At 36.6% G+C, this 27841-nt stretch overlaps 1 protein-coding gene across 16 annotated transcripts in view; it reads right to left on the bottom strand.

Annotated features, from left to right (window-relative positions):
* OXR1 (oxidation resistance 1) overlaps positions 1 to 27841 on the bottom strand; it is a 257860-nt gene that overhangs the window by 14218 nt on the left and 215801 nt on the right. For 14 of the 16 annotated variants that reach the window (XR_002436208.1, XM_021389331.1, XM_021389327.1 and 11 more), the window contains 4 exons: positions 26951 to 27135; positions 22874 to 23658; positions 20851 to 21019; positions 17875 to 18037 (listed from right to left, as the gene is read on the bottom strand). Coding sequence is in view for 15 of the 16 variants with exons in the window: in XM_021389331.1 (XP_021245006.1) it covers positions 17875 to 18037; positions 20851 to 21019; positions 22874 to 23658; positions 26951 to 27135 (1302 nt within the window). In the remaining variant the exon portion in view is untranslated. Of the gene's footprint in view, positions 1 to 9163; positions 9293 to 17874; positions 18038 to 20850; positions 21020 to 22873; positions 23659 to 26950; positions 27136 to 27841 lie in introns of those variants that run through there. The other 2 variants (XM_021389340.1, XM_021389341.1) reach the window with 2 other exon arrangements.

The following is a 27841-nucleotide window of genomic DNA, read 5'->3' as shown; positions in this document are numbered from 1 at the left end:
AAGTAGCACATGAAGTCACTAGAATCAGGATGCTAAACTATGCAGGTTGCTTCAGAAGTAATGCCTCATACTTATTTCCATGGAAGCTACAACAGAAACAAAGAGCACAGTAACACTATTTGATAGAGAAAATTCTCAACTGCAAAACGCTATTTTTCAACACAGTCACCACCATTAGTGTGCCTTTTCATCAGCCATGAACAAGAGCCTGCTTCCACACTTGTAAAAATGTACACCAGCAGAGGTGATCCACTGCCACCAGTATTGAAATGCATCACTCACAGCCTCACTGTGCTCACATCCACTGGTTGGTCTCCATAAACATTCAGCAAGCATCAATGAATGTCAATGGGTGCCATTTTTTCTGCATGGAGGCACTCAATGACTAACTTTTGTTTCATACATACTTCCATGTCAGACATCATTCTGTCAGATCGCCCTCCTTTGCCATTTGTCACACAGCAACAAAATGTAATAGAATACTGGCAGGAAGGTTCATCCTCCACTGCCATATCATCAGCATCTACCTCTGATCCCATGGGTTGGCATCATAAAATAGGAGACATTACTTCTGGAGCATCCCTTCTATTAGTTAGAGTTGCACGCCTTAACCCAAACTCTTCACCCCAATATCCTCTCAAACCTTCTTAACATACAGATTTAATAAATCCTTTGGACCTGGTTTGCTCTCATAAGAATAACTAGAAGCAAACCTCAGGCTTCTTACTAGGTTCTGACTCCTCTGACAGTGAAGATAGTTAAGATGGCAGGACCAAAGTTTATTAACTCCCCAATACCACCTTCACAGTATCTATGTCCTTTCCATTCACCTTTGAGCCTTCACGAGCTGCTCATCCATCAATACATTCACCCCAAATGCCACCATTTTGGCAGGAGATATACAGCCAAGTAGTATAAAGCCTTTAGTCAAAAAGCTCTAGAATATGCTACTCTGAGCACAACAAGCCGACTAAAGGACTACAACAGTCATTTTGATACAACAGCAGCAGATAATGTGATTTTGAGAAAGACTCAAAATCATCATTTGTATGAAAGCATCTTAAAACAGCTGGTGGACAGATTAAATGGATGTCCCATGTAATAAGAGTATATTAAAAACTTCCAGAGATCCTACCACAGAGCAAAGGAAGATAACAAGTCCAGCAGCTCCCCATCTACCTGCCCCTACTACAAGGAGTTTGGCCAGATACTCGCCACTGTCCTGAGTACTGAGTCCAGTCATGCATGACTGGCTCTTGAGCAGCAGTGGTTCACTGTACCCATGCAACTGCAAGGCAAGGAAAAAGGAATATTTGTGACATCCAGATTTATTACTAAATCATCTGAAGTACTAGCACTCATTTTAGTTCCACCATTTTCTGGTCTCTTAAAAAAAATACATATTGTATATTGTATTCATTAGAGCATTCTCAGAGTCAAGTAGATAAATGCAAAGCTTTAGTACTATTCCTGTCAAGCATGAAAATGATAGCATAGCTCAATCATTTATTTTCCTCAGCAATTCATTATATCTTTACATCATTCCTCCCATCAACTTGTGAACCTCTTGCTTTTTAGAATGATAATGAGGACCCTGAAGTTTTATTGCTTCTTTAAACTTTGGCCCTATCACAGATGTACTTCAACTTAAAATGGGCCATTAAGTACATGATGACTTCAGGAAACTTTTCTCCTTCCCTCTCCAAAAAAAACCCACTCAATTCCTGACACCATTATATAGTTACTGTTTAATATACTGGAACGTTGACAATTTCATAGGCAATGTTATCTTGCCTTTAGCGTGCCAAATGCATGCTCTATCACTATACTGCACCTGGAAACTCCTCAGATCACTAAGAAGTAGGGCCAGTATGCCTGGCATGCCTTTTCACGTGACACGGGAAAGCCTGCATCTTCAAAACAGTGTGCACAAGTTATTCTGATAAAATTCTGACCTGGAAGAAACAAGGATACTTATCCAAGTATCCAGTAACATCTCTATGACATCCTGAACCTGCTGCACACAGTCACATTGCACTAGGATTTGTCACATCTGCCCTGTGGAAAAAGTCAAACCATAAACAGGAAAATTAAAGGACAAGAACAAAACAATCTCTCCTCTCAAATCTAGCATGCATTTTAAGTATAGAACCCATGCTAGCATTCTCTGAGTAAACCAGGAGACAAAATGGTTTCACGGTTAGGTACACATAACTACAACCTTTTCATAGAAAGAAACTAGACTTTGAATGAGTATGTCAAGGTAGCTCAACAGTTCAGTTACAGTACATGACCTCTTACAAAATACTTATGGTTCAGGTCAACACGATTCATTTTTGCTTTACAGTGGACAAAATTACTACTTAACTCAAACTGATTGAGGTACATCTAGAAAACAGCTGCCATTTTGTCCCTACAAGGTTTGAGATGGCTATTTGAAATGGTAGTAGCCTCATCAGTCAGAAGTCCCTCTGCAACATGGTTTTACTCATATTCTGCTTATATTCTATTCTATCAAGGTTCCTTCTTTGTAAAATTCTATTTTACAAAGTTCAATAAACCTGTGATTTTCTTCTGTTCTCTACACTGGCTGTCCACTGTCCTGATCATTCCAGAGGATGCTTTTTGCACCATTCCACTCTGAGCTTTCATTCTTCATCATACTTCATTAGTAATTCATATGCTATTAGAAGTATGTGAAAAAGGTCTTTCCTATATGAAACTGCATTTTTATAGTTACCATACTGGACAGGTTTTTGAAACAAACCTGTAGTAGGCTTGGCAGTCAAACCAGTTATATCTTGAATGTGTGAAGAATAACAAGGCTGAAAGCCTGCCTGGGCCATTAGGCTCAAAGGGTTGATAATACTGATTTAAGTTCAACCAGCGATAATTCTCAGGAGTCACTATTAGGGCCTATATTGCTTAATTTACTATTTAGTGCCCTGAACGATGAGTCAGAATACACCCTCAGCAACCTTGGGGGGGACGACCAAAACCTAGGGAAAGCAATCCATACACTAAAGAGAAGGGCAAGGGCTGCTAATCAAAGGAACATCAAGAAGCTGGAGAGATGAAATAACAGACCCACGTAGGGTGGAGCAGTCCCATGTGACAGTGCAGGCTGAGGGTTAGCCAGCTAGACAGTAACTTTGCAGAAGAGGACTAAGGGCCAGGAAGAGGTTGGATCTAGCATTCTGGCAGACATGTTTAACAGTGTCTACTTGTGACAAGGAAGGCTAATCACATTCCAGGTGACAGATGAAAGAGCAATGCCAAATAGCTAAGGAAGATTATTATTCCCCTGTCAGGAGAAGCTGAAAAGCTCTACATGCAGTGCTGTGGCTACATCTGTCAACTTCCAAACAAGGCAAAGATGGATACACTGGAAGGAGCCCAGTGGAAGGTCATCAAGTCATCCATTTCAGGATGGAAACACCATTCACAAGGATTAACTAAGGCAGCTGGTTTTATTTAGCCTGGAGGAGAAAATGCTAATGGAGAACCTGAATTCTGTACTGTGCTACCTGCATAGACGTGATAAGAATGGAAATTATCAGCTACAAGGCACAGCAAGGTGAATTCCTATCAGATGAAAGTAAGACTCCTTCACAGAGTAGAGGTGAATGACTACACAGGCTTGCAAGGGAGGCTTCTGAATCTTTGCTCCTGGCAAAGACTGAGGAGGGTCCACCAAATAGTTGGACAAAATCTCCTGCATTCAAGCCCTTATGGTGTAAGATAAAGTTATCAAAATTCCAACACAGACCACATCCCTACACAGAAGCTGCGAGAATACGTGAACTGGAGTGATCTAGGTATTCTGCCCAAGACTGAAGTGCAGGCATACCTGTGTTAGTTTGCTGTACCCTTTGTTTACTGCACCCTTTCCAAGTAACTCTGTATCAGCATCCAGTTTCCTGGATACCCAAAGCAACTACTTTGGGTAGTGAGAAAGTATTCCTGAAGAACACTGTTGTCTCTCCTGTATTCTTCTTGAAGGAGGATATAACTAGGGAGACAATAGCTAAAGCCCTTATGGTTAAACTGGGCACTGGTTGGTATAGACTGAAGCAAAGAATATGCAGAGCCATATGCAGAGATTAGTGTTTCAGCATAATGATGATTCTGCTTAGGGACTTGAAACAGTCTACCAAACTAAAATTCCAAGAGCTAGTGAAGTTTGAAATAGCATGGGATTAGAGATCTAATACTATTCTAAACCAATGCAGCTGAGAAAATGCTCAGTAAGTCGCATGACTGTGTGAATACTTTTCAGCTTGATTTTACACCAGTTATATTTGAGTTGACCGCTTAGCAGAACAGAAGAGTTTTAATTTTTAATGCAATTAACTCAAACTGAGGATTTACATAGCAATCATTTAACTTAAGAGACTTAAGATTTTTCTTTTAGAAAAAAATGTGTTTTGAAATTTTGATTTTCTGAAAGTATGTCAAAAGGCCTCCTCCTCTTGCAAGATATGTTAGCATACCAAATAAGCAAAAACACAAATCGTATTTCCTAATACGGAATTTACTTGTCCATTAACAATCCTTGTGAAAATGCAGTTACAGTTGTTTGAATAACCACAAAGGACAGTTTGCCACACACAGAACATCAGCCCTTTCAACCACTGGTTTTATCACTCTGCTACACGCTGCTGTAAACACGCCCTCCGCTTACATCAATAAGGCATACCTCTGTCAGTTTAATGAAGTCAAAAAGTGATCAGCACACATACCTCATACACAGTTGCATGAGTAAACATGCTGTTTGAGGGCTGCTGCCCTCAAACCAAGTACAGCTGAACTTTCAGAGTTAAATTGCTGATAGTCTCCAGAGAGGAGGAAGGTCTTATCAGTACTGAACAGTGCTTCTTAAAGATAAGAATGGAGAATGAGTAACTGTTCTCTTCAGCATCAGTTATCTATACTCTCATGCTTAACTGAATATGAAATAGAAGAAATACAAAGGGAAGAAAATGGAAGTCAAACAGTTCTATTCAATCTTAATACACCTGTGCAAAACCAGGTGAACTGAACGTTCCTTTGTGAGCACGTTCCCAACACTCAGAAGTTCTACATCTTGTTCTACATTTTTCGATTAAATAAAAAAAATTGACTAGGTAATCTTACTGGATTATTTACAAGTTAAACAATCAATTTATTGTTATATTATCAGTAACTGAGAAGGGACAAGAAAGCATCAAACCCTCTCTAAAGGCCATAGATAGGTTCCAGTGAAAATTCGTGAACTGAATGCTGTTATGAAATGTTTTGAAAGTTTGCACTTTTTTTTTTTTAAGACAAATGTAGCATCCCAAAAAATTTAGAGTCAACCACCCCAACAAACAAAACTCTAACAAACCAAGAGAGGCAGACTCCCAATGTTTTACAGTCTAAGAAATGAGTGACATACAAATGGATGAGAGAGTAATCAGGCAGCACTTCAAAAGCATGCCAAAACACAAACTGGAAGGGCAGGACTACAGTGCAGCTTAGCAGGACCATAGTCCTCCCTTGTTTCTGGACCCTGCCTATGGCCAGGAATGGAGTTTATGTAGGGCAGCTCGGGAAGCAGGTGTGGCTGCAGAGCTAAGCAATTTAGTCTGTGTGGCTTTCAACCAAAGTAGCTTCCTGTCATGCTACTGCTGACAAGGAAAGGAAGGTACAAGAGTTATCCATTTTAGGCAAAGAGAAGGACCTGAGAATCACAGCAGTCCACTAAATTGGCAGGCATTACTGTTTTTCCTCTTTCAAACTGGCAGTCTCAGAACTGCTCTGCACACCAAGATGCTTTCCAGAGCAGTGACAGAAGAGCTCAGTATGTCACAAGACAACATCATTCTCCCTGTGATCAGGGGTCTCCACAGCATTGCAAGGACCATTAAGTATCTGCCTTAAAGTGCTCTGAGCCTACAGCAACTGTAGTAAGTCATAATTAATATATGTTGAGGAAAAATTAGAAGTTCTGAAATAACCAGAATTAATAAATGAACTTAAAAAATAGCAGTCAAAGCCTTAAGTACACGAAGTGTTTACACAAAGTCTGGAAGCCTTTATAACAAACTATTTTTCAAGATATTAGAAATCATTAATTTGAGAGATAATGCCAACAAGACAAGTTTATTTAACAGATGTAAATATTAAACAAATCTTATGATGTCTGTGCAAAGAGCTAAGAATCAGAATTATGGAAATTACTTTCTTAAAGGGATGTCAACTTGGTTCCTGTTGTCAAAGAATTTATCTTGCAAAATTTAAGGAAGTTTCAGCACTAGCAAGTAGGTAAACTAAATGTCCAGTTGCCTCAACCAAAGCACTCAGTGCCTGACCTCAAGCTGCCACGTGAAGGCAGACTGATCAAAGTAAAATATCAAACCTGATCGTGCCATGCAAATATCCCCTCAGCTGTGACAACGTGCTGCCATAGAGGTGCCACATATGCTTACAAGTAGGCAAATGAATCCCATGTCAGCTGGGGGCAACCTCTGACTGCACAAACCATTAAAAATGCACAGAAAATATGAGCCTCTGCTACTTGCTTGTTTCCTTTCAGCTTATAACCAGTCTTTTCAAATGTACACCTACTACTGCTTTGTATTTGTTGTGAGGCCTAACATTTCACAATTATTAATAATACAGTATTTAATAACCTGGGTATGGCACACATCTGTCATTTGAACAAGGTTCTAGACTTAATAATCACTGAAGAAAGTACTGGATTACACTCTGCATCATCACTGTTTTTGTTTTTTTAAACTTAAAATATTCAGATCAGGTCACTATCATAACTCTTAACAAAACTTGAAAAAAAAACTTTAAAAAACTGACTTCCAAAAGTTCTTGGTAGCAGCTTTACACTTCTGGCATCCACAGGAGTGAAGCATCAAATTCTCATCTTTCACATGGAAAATCCTATTAATTCATCTCCACTATCTAAGCAGTCGAAGAACTGCAAACATCAGGTCACTGTTAACCAATAAATAAAGGATCTCCAAGTTCACGTTAGTCTGAAGACATGGAAACCATTAAAACCAACACCATTTTAATGTCGTTTGCGTAATATCTTCAGAATATAAAAGCCCAAGATCAGGTTTTATTGGCTTTGTCTCCTCTGGCTAACACTCTCTATAGAAGCTCTACAAAGCATTCCAGTCCAGCCCAGCCACGCCAAGCACTTCCAACGACAGCATTCCACCTTTTGTTCTCTTGTTTGTCTGGCGCCTTTTGTCGGAAAGTGCTTTGACAGAAAGAACAAATGCCAGCATTTTGGACACTCTAGAAATCCACTGGTGTCTCTTCTGTTTCAGTACAAAGCAGAGAGTCAATATGAAATAGGTTTACTAAGAAAACCAGACAAACTGTGAAGCAGACATACCGCTGGCTTTTTGAAGTGGGAGCATAATACATTAGATATCCACCAGAGATTTTGATTCCTTTTGGATTTCCCTGAGAAAGCATCAAAATGCATTTACCCTATCACCTATAGCAAAGGTGTTTAGGGTAAATAAATCAGGGTGACTTACGCTTAATAAAAGCATATTTGCTTGAAGCATGTAATTCCATTTAGTTCAACAACTATGTTAATTTCATGTCAGCTGAGCTTTCATTTGAGTTTCAGAAGAACGCTGATGAAACATTTAGTCAAAACTTCATATACTCTGCCAGTCCAACGTGCTTTCCAGTGTCTTGCATAACACAAGCAATGGCTGCAATACTCCCTGCTTTTCTGTAAAGTTACACTAGCACATTACCTTCATGACCTTTCACTGAAGGAAAGTAACAAAAATATCAAAAATACAGTATCTCTCGTCAACATAGTAACATTTTTTAATATTCTTATCCATAGTTATCTCTACTTTTTTTTTCCCCGACCCAAGTTGTTTTATGTATGAGAAAACTGCTCTCTACAACTCTCCCAGCAGAGAGGATTCTCAGAACTGAGCCTCCCCACAGGATAGGCTGTCACATAGTTCAAACTCTCCAGAGTAGTTGATAATCACTTTTGCATATATGTACTATGCTTTTGTTAGCATATGTGGACTCCGGCTAACACAAAGTATTGGTCCTGAAAGGAAATACTTGCAACAAGGTATACTACTACTGTATTTTTTACAAAAAACAACAAGATGCATCCATATCTCCATATTTAAATTACATTCTTGATAGATGTCAGATACCTTTTTACACTGCTACCCAATAGTCTTGGAATATGCTTGAGGTAGCACAGCCGTTACATCTCCATTCTACATAAAATTAAGAGCCTTTATTTCAAAAATAGTTAGGAACACATTAGGGAACCAATCATTCCCCCACGACAATTTAATATTCTGCAAGTAACCTGATTACAAATAAAGTTCCAAAAAAAAAAGTAACAGCACCTCCAAAAGATGCACACACCAGAAACCAGATATCTTTAACTCTTGCAAAGATGGCAAAAAGTCTGAGAGTCTGAATTAAAAATAATTAGAAAAATAATTATCTTCCAGGTCTGCCAGCTTGTAAAGCACAAGTAAGTTGTCAAGACTGCTTCCACCCTTTCCCCAAGACGTTACTGTTCTGCAAGTCTCACTGACATATTTATTCTGTATTCTACTGCAAATTTAAGTCTTTCTGGGTAAAGCAATGCAAAAAAAATACATGGTTACTTCCATAAATCTAATCAAGTATAAGAACAGTGTTCTGCCTTCCCCCCTCCCTTTGTTACAGACGTATGAGCACAGCACATTACCATAAATTCAGAAGCACCAGCAGAAATTCATGTGGTTGAATAACTTCTGAGAAATTATATGGAAATAGCAGCATGGATTTACACTTTAATCTTAAATGTCAATGTAAACTGCAATGCAATATATTTAGCTACAAACCAAAGTTTTTGATGATATAAGATGTATTAGTCCAAAAGTGGGGAAAAAACACTGAAACCCACCAACATTAAACCTGCCACAGTCCCCTAACTTCCAAAGTAACTTCTCATCTAGTGCCAGTGGAATATCAGCAATTAAGTTACGCACCTGACAAATTATGCACTTGAAAATGGTGAGAAATCTAACTTTGCATCCTGTTTAGACATTCTAAATTTAAAACTTTCAGAAACTGTCTATGCACCATAACATTACGAGAATGAAATAACAAACGAATGTACTATACTGAAAATTACCAGAACATATTTATGATTAACTAGCTGATGCTTTCTTCCCTTCTTCACATGCAAGAGACGAGACATTTCCCTTCTAAAAAGAGACAAAAGAACCATTCCAGGCTGTTTGAAAGCATTCTCTCTACCTGCTGTCAGTTCCAGGCACGGACAGAGCCCCACAATGGTGACAGGACAGGCTGCTAGATGCAGGTTTGACTGACGTGGCAGGGAACAAATGAGCAAGTGTACAGTAGGGGAGTTGCATCCCAAATGATGACGGTACAGAGACAGAAAGGTTTCCTGTATTCAAGGGTGGTTGCAGAGAACGACTTTGGTGAAAGCTAAAATATTTAAAGATACAGAACTTAATTTTTTTGTACACAATATTTAAAAATACTAAGTTAGGTACTGCTTGTGAAATTGTGACACTACCATTCATTACTGACAAATTCTACTAGCAACAAAATTGCACTCAGCATTAAAACAAGTTTGTCTTACTACTGTGAACAAGTACATATAAACGGTCAGTTTTTTCCTCTGAGTTCCAACACTGGTTAAATAACGTTTAATAAGTAATACATTTCTGAAGGTTTTAAAAGTATTCAGGATGCTAAACTAATATTTCTGGAATTATGCTTTCATTTCTTTTCCTTTAAGTATGTTTATTTAATCAGGTGTGTTCAGCTGTACTACTTAGAGCATTTCTTTGAGAGTTTCCTTGTAGCAGCACTTGCAGGCTTTATTCCCCTTCCCCACACCCAATTTTCCTAGTTCTGGGAGGAAATAATGAATAAGCAAAGGCAGAGGCAGGCAGCAGCACAACATTAACACATCGACCATTTCTGCTGTTGCTCTGGTCTGAAAGCCAAGAAGGCTAAGCAGAGGAAAATAGTAGCAGAACTCACACTGAACTGTACTGCACAGTGCGCTCTGAAACACCTCATATTGCATTAATATGGAGCTCAATGTAATTCAGATGGATAAAGTGTTTCTCTTTTCTGCAAAATGTTTCTTAGGAGCTGGTAACTGTAGAAGAATTACTAAGAAGAGAGCTATGAACTTTTTTTTTTTTTAAAACACTGGCACATTCAAACCTGCCATTTGGGAAACTTCATACAAAAGAACTCCTAGGTATTTGGCTGAGTTTGTGTAAGATTCAAATAAACTGTAACCCCATTTATTTTTTAAATCACTAAGAGCTAATACTGAAGGGTAAAGCAGCAAACACACTGTACAGACTGAATTAAAACTGTTTCATGTTAAAAACTGCAATGCATTTAAGAAAATCTTCAATAGTAAATCCATTAGGCCAAACTTAGACTTTCTGTGTACTCTCCGTTCCTTTCTTTAAAACTGCCCGTGGAAATGCGCCTCAGCCAAAAGAGAAAGTTAATCACAGAGCTCACTCCCCCTCAGCTTTGTTTCCCTTACAAAAATAACACAATAAATTCCTCCCAGCTAACTCATTCCTCCACTAGCTAACACATGGCTTCTCCAGAACTGGAGGAATAACCTATGAATCTAGGCCTTTATGTAGTTTTTGATTTTAGAACTTTTCTTTTTTTTAAATCTTCAACAATTAAAATAACTTACTTGGACGTTTCTAGCTTCTCTTGAAATAAAAGCGGCACCTACCAAGAGCTTCCCAAAAGGATTTTTACATCTTGCTCAAAAGAAAAAAGAGCAATGAACTTGCTTTGTGAGATCTGAAAGCTCAATTTCTCACTTAAGCGGAGCTGCAAAGTTTAAGGGGAGTAAAGACACACAGCAACTTTTTCAAGTCAGTCTGCCTCCTGATCTTGTTTTAATGTTCAGTCTTCCAGCAGCACTGGCCATCAGCTGGCAGCTGCCCTGCACCTGGGAGTATGCTGGAAGGGGAAGGCATGTACAAAGCAGGTAACAAGAGCCTGAGCATCATTATGGAACAGTGCAGTTACAAAAGTGGCAAAAGCTTTCTCTTGCGATTGACCTCCATCCTACTCCTTCAGATTTTTTTTTCTGAACTGCTGGAAGATAAATTTCTATTAGATAGAGGAAAAGAGCTCATCTAAGAATCTCAACCCCAGGAACATCCTCTAATTAAAGACAAAATAAACTGTTCTTTTATCCTTTTGTACATTTCAGGGTTTTACTGCTGATCTGTTGAATTGAGTCAGAACCTCGTATCTTTTGCTAGTTGATACACACCTTGCCACAAAAGTTCACAATTAAAAAGAATCCAGAGATAAGGAAAAGCAGCACAGACCCAATGTATCTGCAGCACACACTTAGGTGCATCAACCTATTTGCTACCTAGACAACTGAACACAACAAAGCACATCTACTTATATCAAATGATAGGTCTTGTTAGTGCTATTACCTGTATCTGTACGCCATTAACATTCAAGGCAGAAGCCCACAGGCCTTTCAACAAGTGTTATACATTATTTTACTAATAATTAAACTGTTTTTTAAAAGGACAAAAGGTACAAACCAACACAATTTATGAAATATTTTATTTTCACTCAAGATTAGTTTATACCTTGGCCATGCAGCATTTAAAGTTATCAGCTTACAGGACAGCAATCAAAAAGCAGGATAAAAAGCACAGTAAGAAAAACAGGATGCAGGGCGTGAAACATCTTTGCAATTTGGTTAGATAGCATTATTTTGCTTTACTTAGTTACTAACACAACATCCTGATACCAAAGAGACAAGTTATGCTGAATTCTACAATCCTTATATTTAACATGCACGCATTTTTGAACAATTGCACACAAGTAAATAAGTATTTCATTTCTTTCTCCCACTCCTTTCCTCTTTAATGAAGGAGGTCAGTCCAGAGAGATACTCAGATGTGCTTTTGGGAGGAATTACTCTGTTTTAAAGCTTCTTGTATACACAGCTTTGTAGGTGATCAGGTTCCACGACAAAAAGATACAAGTGTCGCTTCCTAGGAAGATTGAGGCATATACACAAAATGAGACTGGTTCCAAAATTTAATCCTCTAATTTCAGAAGCAACCCTGAAAATTGAGCAAAACACAAATCACGGGAACCAGACCATTTTAAGTGAGCGCCTTCAGTGCAATTCACAGGTCATCTGCATTTTTGCCCGATGAGAAGAAAGGTTGCTTTTATGCTGTTGCATTGCCTTTTCTGGGAACAAACATGAAAACCGATGAGCAGTGACAGTTTCACTTTCAGTGAGGTATGCACTTATTTGAATGTATTCTTAAAGAGATGAGGTTGCTATTTAATACAATTAATAGGCATGTTTTGCAGTTTGTAATAACTGCTATCACTAAGGAGTCCAAAAGAAAAAAGAAAAAACTGGAAGCTGACTCAAGTAGCATTTAAAGGAGCACAGCTTCCATCCACACTAGTAATAAGCTGACAGAAAGCATCACTAGAATTATCAACACTGTTAGTCTTTTTTTTTTGGTTATAATGGCATAGGTCTGATAAGATATGTATATCCTGCATATTAATACTGTAAAGATGCAAGTTGTCAACATCTACAGAACTGGGAGCACACTGATCTTATTCTTCTGTAGAGATTCTCCCAAGTAAAATAAAGGCACAGTCCCAGATTTTGCTATTAGAAAACTTACAGAAGACAGATAAATGAAAGAAGATAAATCAGACCTCTCAACAAAAGGTAGACAAACTATTTTGCAAGAAAAGCCTTTCAGGTGAATTTAGAAACTGACAAGTTTAGAAATAATGATGTTACTGCCTATAAACAAAATAATTTCAGGTATTGCCCCTAAGCAAAACAACTACTTCGTCTTCCAGAACAACTGGATCTTTAAACATCTTTGCTGCAGTAACTTCTGTAGGTATGTAGACTAAGTCTCACTTCAGCATGGCTTCTAAGATTAACTGAGGTCTGACTGCAAGAAACACACTCAGCAGTACCATAGCCAGCTTCTAGGGTACCCTGTACAGCACTGACTGGCACAGCTCCTTAGCTGGCCGATAACACTTCCTTAAGGAAGGAAATCTAACTTAATAAGTCATCCTGTGATTCAACAGTTAAAGAAAAAATAAAATGTCTTTTTTTTTATCCACAAAATTTTGCTCTGCATTTCCAGAGGCACTCTGAAAGCCATTAAGAGGCTAGAAGATTTTTAGTTATAAGATTCAGCTTCAGTTCCTAGCAGAGGGACTATCTCAGTTCTCTCCATTAAACGTATGAAATAACCATCAATTACAATAAAAAAAATTACAATTTCATTCACAACTCCAACTACAGGAGAATAGCTCTATGTAGTGAATACACGTTCAAAAATAAATAGTTTCAGAGCAGATTAAGTAGAGAAAATAACTTGAGCAAAGCAAGAAATACCCTGATCACAAAGTTGAAATTTTTACAATATTTAATTACAGAAGTGAGAATTAAAATTACCAGGTTTTTTTTTGTATGAACAGTATTGCATTATGTTAACTGCTGCCAGTTTCTCTTCAATCACAAAAATAACTAATAGTTTTTAGTATTACACAACTGCAAAAACTCATAAGAATCTCACTGCCCAGACCAAGAGCAAAGCCCATTAAATGTGCTATTTAATGAAGTGACACATGCATAGCAATAAGCCAGGATTTCAAAACAGACATCACTTAATATAAGTCAGTACACTGTATGTACTAGTTAGCTGATTAAGAGACAACATTTCTAATATCAATAAGCCTACACCTTCCAGGGTTCCTGTTATTTCTGCTGATCCTGCATTATCCCCTTTGACATACAGCATTATGACCACACCACATTTAAAGATGTACGACATGGCAAGCAGCTGTTTTACTTAGAAAATACAGAGCAGGGAATGGAAATAAATTTATAGAAATCATACTATTAGGTATACAAAAACTTAAGGCCTATTTAAGGAAAGACAGCAATGCTCACTGATACGCCCATTTTTACCACAGCAGTGTCATAGGGTACAGTCCAGATAGAGTAAAGAACTTAAGCACCTATATCCAATATCCCCTGAAAATCCTTCTGCTTTTATTTCACTTGGAGACATTATCACTGTTTGTGACATTCATATTCCTACAAAAAAAAACAAATAGAATTTCTGAACACTCCTTTATTAATGATTCAGGAAACTGGGAGAACTGGCTGTAAACACCTATCAGCTCATGCTTCATTTCGGAAGTAGACTTTAAGACAGTTTAAAAACAAACTGGCTGTGTTATCCAAACAATGGATACACTAATGGATACCATTATAAGTTTTGCTTCCAACTACTTTAAGACTAGCTTGCAGGTCCTAAGACAATGAATTTCCTGTTTTCACCATTCTTATAGATGAGTACTTAAGATTTATGTGGATCTGAACTATGACTCAATCTTGGAAAACTGCAGTAAGATCTGATGATGAGGGGAAGTGCAAAAGGGAAGGAGGAATCAGTACTTTACTCAATTAACTGTTCCAATACAGAGAAATTCTCCTGTTTACTTCTGTTAACAGATTTAAGAAGAAACATATTTCCTTAATTAATTTCATCAAAACTGCTTAAAAACTTATTTGATGTCTCAGAAACATACAGCTATGCCCATACTGAGTAATTCTATTTTTCATGTCGGTATTCTATTTGATGACCAGATATGATTTTTCAGCACAAATCCTCTATTATCATGCAGTATTGGAAATAAAGACACTAATTGTGATACCTCACCTTGGTACAGTTTTGATTTGTTCTAGAGTCAAATCTATAATTCTCCAAAGAGATCAGTTAGTACTTCAGTAAGATAAATAGGAGGTACAAAAAATAATAAAAACACACATAGGAAAGCACAAAGTACATAATTTGTCCATTATGTATTTATACAGTAATTTCCATCATTTCCCCTCTAATGCCCTTCCCCTTGCTCTATGTTCTTGAAACACAGCAATCTCCTCTGTATCTCGATCTGTACTACAACTGTAAAAACACTGCTTTGAATATTCTTTGCAGTTGACCATTCTGCCCAGATATGATCCATTGACTCCCTAAAGGTTTGAACAGATTGGGCCTTATTTACGCTCAAACTTCATAGAAAAATATTTATTAGCAGGTTTTGCGAGATGCATCTTCACGCATACACAAGTTCAGTGGAATGTAAACAACTCTGTACTACATCCTTAATATGGTAAAACAAACTTTTTGCATACACACTTGTTTTCCATTTTTTCTTCCTCCAGTCAACTTCAAAACACTGCCATTTCATGTAGGAAAGTCTTACAGTCCCAACCAACTCAGTACAGATCGCAACAAAACTCACCAGAACAACCAAACAGCCTCCTCCCTGATGAATATTGCAAATTCATTTGAACACAAGAAAGTAAGATTTAACGATAATACTCCCAAAGAGCCTAAAACTATGTTAAGTTTTTTTTCCTGAAATATTTTTAACTTTTTAATATTTCCTATTTGATAAAAACAAGTGTTTATCTGATGGCAGGAGTCCTGATCATCTTGCCAGTAAATCAGCAGAAATTGCACCTGCTAACTTATTTCATGGCAAAGGCTGATAGGAAATAAACCATACAGACAGCAGAAGAAAGCACACATTTCTACATGCTACTTATGTTACTGGTCTTTGCTTTCCTTTTTTCATTAATTCTTTTTCTACTAAACAAAAATAAAAACCACAGTACTTCCTTAAAGTCTCTTACTAAAAAAGCTGCACCTGGGTGTGTCAATACAGGACTATCAGACAAACAACCATGACTGTCCCAGAGCACCACCACACACATCTAGGCTAACCATCAATCCTCTCTGCCTCTGCTTTTAGAATATCATGCTATGGTAGTGGAGATATTACCTCTGGAAAAAGAAAACCACCCCACTAGCTTCCTCTTTTGGAAAAAATCAATAGTTCTGTCATATTTGTACATAGAGCTTTTATTTTCCATTTTCTTTCTACCCTGAGCTTTCCTACCGTGTGTTCTGAAGAAGGCAATCTATTTTTCACCTCAGTGTCTACAAAAAAATTCAGTTCTACTAAAAAGTGCCAATGATATTGTTCTCCTGCTATCTTGGATGAAACTGGGATCAAAAGCTGACAGAAAAAGTTTGCTAGTTTAAAGAAAAGAAATGCACTGACTGAAATTGAAAAAGATCAGTGGAAATAATGGACATGACAACAGCAGCCACAGTTTTGCCCGCCGACAATTTTTTTTTGTCTGCTGGTACTTTCTAGCACATATGTTAAAAATCTTGCAATTCAGTCATTTGTAAATAACAGGTTGAAGCATCTGGTGGTGTCTAACATTCTGATTTTTTTTCTAATTATCAATTGTTTTCTGGATCAGTTTATGTGAACCGCATTTAAGATAATCTTCACGCAACACAGATGGAAATAACAGCATTTTTTAAGTGCTGCCTACAATTGTTTCCAGAGGAGATCTAAATAAAGGCTAAAGGAATGACCTCATTTTAGGTAACTAACACACTTAGGAAGAAGACTGCCTCCAGCAGCTTCACAGATAAATCCTAACACATTACAAACTTAATCCTGAAGAAAAACTTGCCCTACTTTCTCTGAGAACAGTTCTTTACTCCTATTAAGATACAGTTATCAAGGAGTTCATTGAGAGATTGTGCCTTAATAGAATTGGTCAGTTGCCAGTCTGATTCATGTGTCCCAAAAAGCCAGGCTTTAAAATATCAAAAGCACTTTGAGCTAGAGTTAATACCAAAATGTATTAGTAGTAACAATACTTGAGCAATATAAACACTGAAAATCTCAAGATTCAGCAGATACACAAGCAATATATTAATGTCAATATCTCAGCAAAATCCTCCACAGAGTCAATTAAGTGTAATACTAGCCTAATACTTCAGCTAACTAACAGACAAGCCTGAATTCAGAATTCTACTAAAATTCTATCTTCTGGGGCTAAGAAGAAAACTCACCTATAAAAAGGCTACGGCAATTTTAAAGGTTCTTCACACTACATAAAGCATAACTATGGAGTTTCTCAATTTTAGTATGCTCCAATGGGAAAAAATAAACATAAAAATCAAGCTCACAGTCAGATACTTCAATTGCTGTCCAGAGACTCAAAGTAAACACTGCTGATGGGATACTTTAACAATTTGACAAGAATCAAAATTTTTGACTGACACTCGAATGCAGAAGACTACGTGTTTTAACTGTATGTACAGTAAGAAACAACTACAGATATGTAAAGATGTGTCCATAGAAACACAGCGGACACAGATTCACATGGAATGTGTTCACTGAAAATACAATTTCAGTTACAGTACATTACTAAAATCCACGCAACATATTTATGTATTCAAAGGTTATAACAGTTGAGAAGTTATTTACTGGGTTATTGGAAAAACACTGAATTAACAGATCATTTTCCTCTCTTCTATCATCCCTGTTTTGAGGCTTACCAATCACTATTCAACATCTTAGACAAATGCATAATAAAGAAATACATACAATCAGAAAATGTCAGTTTGACTAAAAAGTAAGTCTCATCATCAGTGTTAAAACTTCTCTGCTTTAATCACATTCAAGTGTGAGTTTGTATTTAACTTAATTTGCTTCATACAAAATGGACTTGTAATTGTGAAATGTTGCCTGACCTCATGTTAGAGCAAAGCATCAGGATGGTATAAATTAAGCAATAACGATTACAGTATGCAAACAGAAGTATGTCACTTTGTTCTTCTTACTGGGAAAATGTCCATTTTCATAAGAATATTATTAAAATACTGTTAAGAAGTCTTTGACACTGTTCTTCCTTACCTCCCACTCTTTAGCAGCATCTTCAGTAGTAGATTCCTCACTAGTTTCAGGCTCTTCCTTCTTTTTTACCACTATAAATCCAGGCTCTCGAAGAGATTCCCCAGTATCTTCTGCATATAGCTCTGGACTCCACTGGATAAAGAAGACATACAAGTGATCTGTCCTAGAGAAGTCAAGTAATGACACAGGAAAGAAAAAACATGGTAAACTTGTGGGCTACTCATAATTATTAAGCATCTCATGTGAAAATGAAAATATAATTTTGTTTTACTAGACTTTACCAGATACATTTGCAAAAACATAACCATTATAATATTGTGGGTTATTTTTATTTGCTTGTTTATAATTTTATGAAGCTTTATTTTTTCCTCCTTATGGAGGAAAAAGGAAGCAAGCTGGGAAATAACTGGCTGTGTTCTCATACACGAGCACAGTCCTTCAACCATTATTGACCCTTCGGAATGTTCTGTTTCCAACTGAAATAACTTTCAAAACCAAAACAGATCTTTTTTTTTTAATTTAATTTAGAATTACATGGACAATTAAGTACATCAAAAACAAAAATAAGATTTAAAAAACCTTTTAAAGCATTTCTGTTTTCCCTGTCCCTGAGAAATAGCTCAATACAGACAATTAAAATCACAACATACGTAAGGCAATAAGGCTAAAAGATGTGCACATGCATAACCAGACGATAAACTGAAAACCAGCCTATCTGTAGTACTGCAGTAAGTACTCAACATTTAAGTTACCATCCTTTAAGTTATCTGCCACAAATGGCACCGTGTTCCAGTTTGGAAAACAAAAAACAGAATGTCCAAATTCTCATCAGTTATTACAACCCCTAACAGGTGTCAGTCTACATCGCTTAATCATTTCCTGTATGCGCACAGACAGATTTTGGAAAAGGATGCACAATGAATCCAGTATCTGTCTTCATCATGGAAGTGACAGCTTCAAAAGGTAGAATTTTATGGTACAAGTTAGTTATAGAATTTGAATATTCCTGCATCTCTCACCAAAGAGAGAATCTGCACATCAGATTAGCATACAGAACAATATTCAGATTTTTTCCCCCCTTCTTAATCTATGTAAAACAGAACACTTGAAAAATAGCAAAAGATACAGTGCAGCAAAGTTTTACAGAACTGCAGCTATAATTTCCCTGTGCGTTTGTCTAAGGATGTAGCACAGGTACATATTAATAGCTTCTGATGAGGATCGGTTATTCAAAGTCAGCACTCTTGTTAAAACTAGGATTTCTAGATAACACCAATAAAAGGAAAATAATGAAAAAAATTCTAACAGAGAAAGAATAAAACATTTCAGATGCATAAATCTTGGTAAGTTCTAAGACAAAGTCAGAAAGAGAAGCTTCCGGTACCTCACGCACTAAGGTATTAATTTTAAAAACCTCCAAGAGCTAGGAAAATTAAATATCAAAAATCAAAGTTCTTTCAAAAGAAGAGAAGAAATCTAAAATCAATAGTTACAGCAGCTAAAAAAGTAAGTAAATAAAGATGATATTTAAGGAACTCCACGGCTTTTTTCTCTGATTATCTTATTTTCTTCTTTCATCTAGTGATAAGAAAAACTGTGCTCATACTAAGTATTTTGATCCATCCACTGTAGCACTCAGCAGGTTCAGCACTGAATTAAGAAGACAACCCCACTATAATGTGACCTTTCAGTGTACAAAAGCAGAGGACATTCCGGGTAGAAACCAGATTAGTAATGTGCCAAGAAAGCTAGAGAGAGATCATTCATAGTCATTACCAGGAAGATCAGATAGACTGTAAGCTAAGAACTACTAGTTTTGAAATATGCTATAAGTTTTGCTTTGTGCTGAAGGTAAGTATTTGCACTGCTATACTAAAAAATAAACTAAAGAGTGAAAAATTGTTTTTATCAGTTGATCAAGATATCATTGTTATAAATAAAAACACTGCCTTTAAATGAAGTGTAATATGAATAGAACAAGGAAAATCAAGTTGGATGTAACCATAAGAGGCCATGTGTCCCAGACAGGAATAGCTATACCAGAACTGCTATGACACACGTTTGTGTCAAGAAATTGTACAATCTCTGCTGAAGGGTAGCAAAGTCAACACTTAAAACCAGGTTAGTGATTTGTACAGACTCAGTTCTTCCTGTTGGAAAATGCAATTTTTTTTTTTGTCATTTCAGTCTGTTATACATCTCCATTCACAGAGGACTATTGCCTTTCTTGTTGCAGCCAACTTATGTATGAAATGAGTTTTATGTTTGTAATCAATCTTTTCTCCTTTAGATTAAAGAACCCCACTTACTTCTAATTTTCTTTATATGTTACACTTTCTAATTAGTCTTGCTGCTTTCCTCTGGACTCTCTCCAATTGATCCATATCTGTCCCCAACTGGACATTCTATGCCATTCAGCTCAAAAGAAAAGATGGAAAAGTGACTTGATCATTGTGTGTAGGTATTTATTTATACAAGACTATATCTGATAGAGTTTTTTTGTTTGGGTTGTATTTTAGTTTTTAAGCTCTTTGCTTAAAAATAGATTCCAGTATATTAGGGGGAAAAAAAAATCACATTTTCAAGTTGAAAATTAGTCAGTTTACTAGCAAAAATCATTCAAGAAATTCAACACTTCATCAATGAGTGAGGACAGACGTTTCATTTAAATATTTTTCTAGTAGATGTGTTTAAGTTGCTTCCTGGGGGACTGTGGGGGGACAAAACAAAACCACCACTGTGCTGCTCCATATATGAAGATAAAAGAATTAGATGGGTACTTCTGTTTTTAACTCGGAGCTCAAACAACTATTTTTCCAAGCAATATGAAGCACAGACAATGACAAAGTAGTCCCTACAATACTTGCTTCCTGCACCAGAACCCCACTTACTTGAATTTTTCTTTCATTATTTATTTGCAAGAGTACTGACCCAACCTGCATACTTGGAAGGTGTAGAAGTCTACCTCCTTCTTACCTTTCTTGAGGAACAGCAAACCAGTACTCATGTTTTTTATCCCTCTGAGCATATTGTTGCATTGATGCACTTGCTTGCGAGACAAATGTTTTTCTCATAGGTTTTCCAACCTTGAGACACAAGAACTTGTGAGACCGATGTCTTCGTTTTTCTTTTGTAAGGGAAGAACCTATTAGTAAACAAAAATTAAGCTATCTATGACATACAATGGAGCTTAACTTATGACTAGCCAATTTAGTATTAAGAAATAAGTATGTAGAGAGAATAAGCATAGGTAGTAAAAGATGAGGTAACATAAGGACAGGTAAATACTGCAATGTTAATCTTTCAACCATGCTTGAAAGTATTTCAAAAGATATTCTCAATGCACAACCCTCTGCATTGATTCAGAAATACCTCACACTTGAAGACATACCATACTCACGCCAAAGATGACAATGTTAAATAAATACATATGCCAGATACACATGTGCTCACTAATTACCTCTCCCATAAGGAAGAGAAGTTCTGGCAATGCATTAGACAACTAAGACTAATTTATTTTGTTAGCTGTTTCAAACATTTCAGATGTATGAACACCACTTCATGATACAGAATACCAGAATTTGCAGTTTGGGGTTCTTTCTACTACTGTTACGTTTGTTCAATTAAATATATGATTATCCTCAAGGTCAGGATTGTCAAGTCAGTACAGGGCTAAGGAAGAAGCCTTCTCAAAATTATTTTTGTCAGATTAATTGCCCAAATCCTAGAACATATGTTCCAGCCATAAAAAAAACTTTTTAAAGCAGGGAAGGAAAAAGGAAGTTTTCAGAGTTCTGATAATCAGCTATAACCACAAAATGATGTAGCATACCACTGGTGTTACAAGTACATACGCGTTTCAATTTTCTAGAAGACTCACCTGCTATTTACAGTTGAAATTCACCTTCAATGAGCATGCAGAATACTCATAAGTACAGCAAACATCACCTTTTGACCTACAAACATCTCTACAGGACGCTTTCTCAGTCCGATTTTCACCATAAAATTCAGAATTGCACTGTTACACAATGCATACTTAATTTTCAGTAATATTTTAGATTTATGTGCGTAAACAAAGATTTATTGATTTTAAATTGTAAGCTTTAAATACACACAAAAACCCAGCTATTTCATAGAATTTGAGTGTAAACTTTGTCATTCTGTAAGGAACTCTGACCATTATGATTTCTTTAAGGCATCACCTACATCTAGCTTCTAGTGGTTTATGTTAAGGCTTCATAAAAAACAAGGAAGAATAAACGAGTCCCGAGTTACAAAAATTTGGAGGGAGGTCTTTATAGCTATTACATACTATCAGTTATTAATCTGTATCACTCACTTGTCCAACATTCAGAGCAAGTAACAGATCATTAATTCCTAACTCATAACATTTAACTTTAGTGAACAACAAATGGCAGTTTGCAAAAACCTAGATGCTCAGAACTCCCACAGAAGAGCAGAAATCTAAGTCCTTGCTACTTGCAGTAAATAAGGGAGAAAAAGTCTGAATCATTGAAAACTAAAATCTGAGGTAGTAACTAAAAGAAAACAATCTAACCTCCATATGCAACTAAAACATACTCTATTATCTGTATGTGACAGATTAAAATTGTTTTCTTTTGAGCCCTCAAGATACTGCACAATTCAAATGATTAGTTTTATTAATAAGATGATAGAGTATCAGAAAGCAACGTAAGAATTTTGTAAGAAGAGAAAATACATAAAGAATCACCTCTGACTATTACTATTATAAATTATAACACAAATAACCTTGATGAGGAGAAGTGCCAGTAAAGGTATCCATGTTTGCAGTTTCCTAAGCAGTATCTTTCCAATGGTTTATACAAGAATGGACCAGACACATTTGCAAGCTAGTGAAAAACAAGCAATATATGGGACTGTGTTTCACAGATTGGAAAGTAAAGCCAATTCTCAACAGCTGAGGGGAAATACTTTGCAAATCTGTAGGTTAACACCATATCCATAAATACTGGCTCACCTTCTGATTGCCCGTCTCCTGAAGTCACAGTTTTCTGACTAATTTCTTTTTGTGAATCCTGCTGCATATTTTCTCTTTGTTGTTTGGTTTGTTGCATAGTATGGGTCTTCCACAGTTTGCGAAGTTCCTCAACTTCTGTCTCAGAGTCTTGAGCTTGCTCTATGTTTCCCTTCCCAGTTGACTCTATCTTTTGAGAGTCTGTGGTATCTTCACAATGTGGACATTCCTCTCTCATCTTACTCTCTACTTCTGGCTCTTTCCCTAGTGTGGAGTCCTGACTTTTGCCCATTTCTGTTTCTTTGTCATGTTCTTCACTCACATGTGATCCTTGCAAAGACTGCTGAAGGATGTTCTCCATGCTTTCACTAGATTCTTGTCCTCCAACAGACATCTCTGTGCCTTCTGAACCTATGCTGTGGGTACCTAACTGTTTAACATTTACAACCATTTCAACACTGGGTTTTAAGTCACCGCCAGCTTCTTTTGAGTCCAAAATGGTTGTTAAACATTCTGCACTAGTTTGGTTTACTGTTTGGACAGATTCTGATGATGCTCCCGAAGATTTGTCTTGTCGAAGCTCATCTGAGGAAACAAGTTCCTCACGTATTGGAGAGAGTTCTGATTCTGTGAACACATCTTCTGAAAGAGACTCCTCTGTACTCCTTGGAGCAGTGCTAGCGCTGTCATTGCCTGTATCTCGAATCCTGGAATCCATTTCTTCTGTATTGCTCTTTGCAGCTCTCTTGGAATGGCAAAGTTCCCTTACAGACAGCTGTTCTACATCGCTGTTGAGCAAATAAGAGCATTACAATAGCAGGTGCCTTTTATGTCAAGTTTTTCTCTTTAATAAGTTTTCCTAAATATTAAAAAAAATACATCTTTTACTCTTAAAAATTAACCAATCCCGCGTCCCTTACCCCTTATACCTGTAAATATAAGCAATAAGAAACATAAATATGCTTGTGTAACATTTGTTTAACAGTGAGCTTGACAGACCTTTATAGACAATATGACATAGATGCAACTTCTAAATTTCACATTACTTTTGCAAGGAGAAGCTTGTTCAAAACCAGAGAATCTGTAGGAGATGCTCAAAGTATAGAACAAAGGAAATGGAGGATGGCAGAAGGGGCTGACAAACCCCACACAACCCTCATCTCTACAGCTGGAAATCCTCCACAATCTTTAAAGGTTTAGCTATCAAAGAGTGCATCTCTGAAGATCTGCCCCTTCAGCAGGAAGCTCACACTCAGCTCCCTAGTAAGACAATGTCAGAAGTCATTTGGTCTAACCTTGCCTCAGCTAGTCAACATAGAACAATAGGAACCATCAAGGTATGTTTTGTCAAGTTCTTACCACTCCGCCTATGGAAAATAACAGTGTTTAGTATGCTCACCAATTAGGTATCTAACTCAGATTATCGCTGTTAAGTAAAATACATCCTAAACTACTTGCTCCAAGTCAACATTTTGAATAACAGACATCAGGTGTTGGTGAGGAGTGTAAAGAAAGGCAAAAGCAAATGTATAAGAATTTATTTCCCCTGAGGGAAATTACCCTATTCAAAATTGCCTTTAGAAAGTAAGCTTACTAGAATTCTACACATTTTAGAAAATGAGGACTACTAGTAGGCTGTGAACTTGCTCAACTTTATCTACATAACTTCAATATTCATCAGAAAAGCTGTTAAAGTTTTAACAGTACACAACCTTCATAAATAATTTTCCATGTTTAAGCATACTTTTGACCAGAGTTCTGAAACACAGATCCTTTGCTACGAAGTACAATAGACCTTCCATTAGTTAGTCTCAAACACTTATAAGACGCTCATACCTTAATCTCTCATCCTGAAAAATGATAGTTCCACTTCACATTTCTACAGAACTTTAATTCTAGTTACTGATTTCACTGAGACATGATTAAAATTCAGGATGTTCATAAAACATCCACATTCTCTTACTCAAAGTTCAATGTGAGGCTGATGTTAAGACTGTGCTAGCTCAAATACTGTCATAAAAGGTCTTGCCAGAATTAACTATAGCTCTACATCAGAAATTTGAATTTTATTTTCCCAAAACTTTACACATATGCCTCAGATTTTGAGGACGTTAAGGTATAGAAGAGCTGGAACTGAAAAAACACTAAATTAACATCCTATTTAATAGTTTAACAAGCTGACAGAATGATAAGCTTAAGACTTCAAATGAAACACAACTTATCAAGCATGTTTTCATTCCACATGCATTTATATTATAAGCAAGACAAAATAGAAAATGCATGTGCTATAAGAGGCAAAAATCTACAGTGTATTTAAGGTAAAGTCACAAGTCAAATTCAAGTCATTAAGAAACTAAGCATGCTAGGAAAAGACTTGTTTTGCAACTGCAATCTTATCATCCAAATTGGATGATTACAAAAGTTATCTGTACTATACGTTAATGGAACTAGGAACTAAGAACCACCATTTAAGTGCAATCTGGAAAATAAAATTCCCAGAAATCAGCAAACAAGGCCATGTCAAAACACCAGCCTATTAGCAGGTCTCTGCCACAGCCATGCTTTAGAAAATAAAAAAAGTACAAGTTATTTCTTCTGGATGTCAAAGCACTTAAGATTATCAAGAAACATGCTTAACATGGTACCAGAATAACTTCATTTGAAAAGTCTTTTTCAAAATTGAGTAGCTTTATACCTTAGATTTCAGTATCTTTACACCTGAGTATAGTTAAGCTACCATCCCTCTATTGAAGACGGTTGCATTTTTAAAAGTTGTGTCAGGCAAATATCTTTATTCTCTCATACATATATATATACACAATTTTGTATACTTGCCTGCAGTTAGATGATTAAGGTAACCTGCACATTTGTGCTTCATAGGCATGTAAATGTTGCATGACTTCTTATATTTCAATTTTAAGATGTTCAGTTTTAATATTAGAATTTTTATATTTTCCTCAAAAAGAGTAAATATTAGGTATATAAAAATATGGAAAAAAATTTTTTTTCACTGCTGTTCAAAGAGAGTTCTGAATGTCTACAACAAATACCTGCAATTAAGGCTCACCAATCAAAATTCATTTTGTTCACTCCAAACGATTCTAGATCACAAAGGTGAATATGCAGTTTTTCCTCTAGCCAGAATGGGAAACATTATGCCATAAAAATATACACAAGTCTCAGAAAACTGATCTTGTAGTTACTCAGAGCAAGAAGATGTGGAAAGTCACTTGGAAAAATAGAAAATGCTACACAAATTTTTATACCTAGAACTGTTTGAGTTGAGCTTTTTTATTCTTTCCATCAGTTTTTAAATTATCAAACATTCAAATGTACCTCCTAAATTGGAAGTGTTGTGGTACCTCTTGCCGTACTATGTGTAGGTTGCTCTGAAAGTAATGCCTGATATTTATTTCCATGGAATAGAGATACAAAGAACACAATAGCACTGTTTGATAGAGAGAACTCTCAGCTACATAACGCTATCTTTTAAAATAGTCACCATCATTAGCTATGCATTTTCACCAGCAATGAATAAGAGCCTAAACACTACACTTGTAAAAATATGCACCAGGGAGGTGACCCACTGTTGCCGCTGCTGAAATGCACCACCTACCACCTCACATCCACTCTTTGGCTTCCACAAATGTTCAGAAAGCACTGGTAACGTTAACGGGTGCTATTTTTTCCATATGGAGAAATTCAATGACACACCTCTACTCCATACACACTTTCACATCAGATGACATCAACAAGACTGCCCCACTGCTGCCATCCATCACACAGCAACAAAATGTAATGGGTGTTGGTGGGAAGGTTCAACCTCTACTGTCACACCACCAGCATCCACTTCTGACATTGCAGGCTAACAATAAAATAGGAGGCATTACTTTCAGAGCAGCCCTCACAGCATAGTGACTATGAGAAATGAAGACAAATCAAGATTTCTCCATGGTCTCTCCAAGCCAATCTTTGATGTTCTTAATGAAAATGAAAGATGTGTGCATGCTAGCTTTGTATGGTCAGCCATAAGGATACAGTTCATTCTACTCAAAGCTCATAAATACTATTCTATCTTACATGCTTAATGAATCCTTAATTTTGCTGTCCATAATTTCCTTATACAAAGCAGCTGACATCACTTCTTCCATGGGACACATGATGCCATACTCTTCACAGCCGTTCTCTTGGACAAGAGGATCCATTTTATGAGGATCAAACATTATATTATTTGGCGTCACTAGCAGCACACCATTGACTGTACCCTAAAATGAGAAGGAAAAGAAGTGGTAAGTTTTATCCTTCATATTTCAGCATTTTTTTTTTTTTGCAGAAAAGTGTGGGTTTTTTTAAAGCATCTTTGTATTTTCATTTAAACTGTTTATGCAGTTTTCCTGCATTATCTGGAAATAGTCATTTCCCTGGGGATGCAAATTAATGACTTTTGAAAAGATTCAGTGAGTTTTGCTCCTATTTGTTCCTAAGAGCTATTCAACAGTGCTGAAATTGCTTGCAATCTAATGAATATGCTAGGCAGCTCATCTAAGATAAATATACATATATTCCTTAGAAAGCCACAGGGCTTTTTGCTATTTTTTACTTAAGAAGCTTCAAGCACTTTTCCCCCCTAAAAATCTGAGTCTTAACTGTTCTTAGTTTTCTTTGAAAAAAAAAAAAAACAACTATCTTGAACAACATCTCATGAGCAGTCATTTGTCTCTGTTTTCTCACTCAAAGGTGACAGCAGTGTCTGATACAACTAAGTCCAACTTAACTGACCTGGAGATTGATTGGACAAATACATTTAATATTTTCAAATCCAGTTCCATTCTACAAAGTAGGGTTTTTGTTGTTGTTGTTTATAAGATGCAGTTGCGCTAAAATGCAGCTTTAGATGAATTTATCACAAGTTATATTACTGCAGGACATGAATGCAAGTAGATTTTAGCTTACAGTTAACACTCATACTAT

The sequence above is a fragment of the Numida meleagris genome, chromosome 2 (assembly GCF_002078875.1).
Source record: "Numida meleagris isolate 19003 breed g44 Domestic line chromosome 2, NumMel1.0, whole genome shotgun sequence".
Classification (NCBI taxonomy): Eukaryota; Metazoa; Chordata; class Aves; order Galliformes; family Numididae; genus Numida; species Numida meleagris.
The sequence above is the reverse complement of the archived record's forward strand: the minus strand, read 5'-3'. Positions and strand labels throughout refer to the sequence as shown.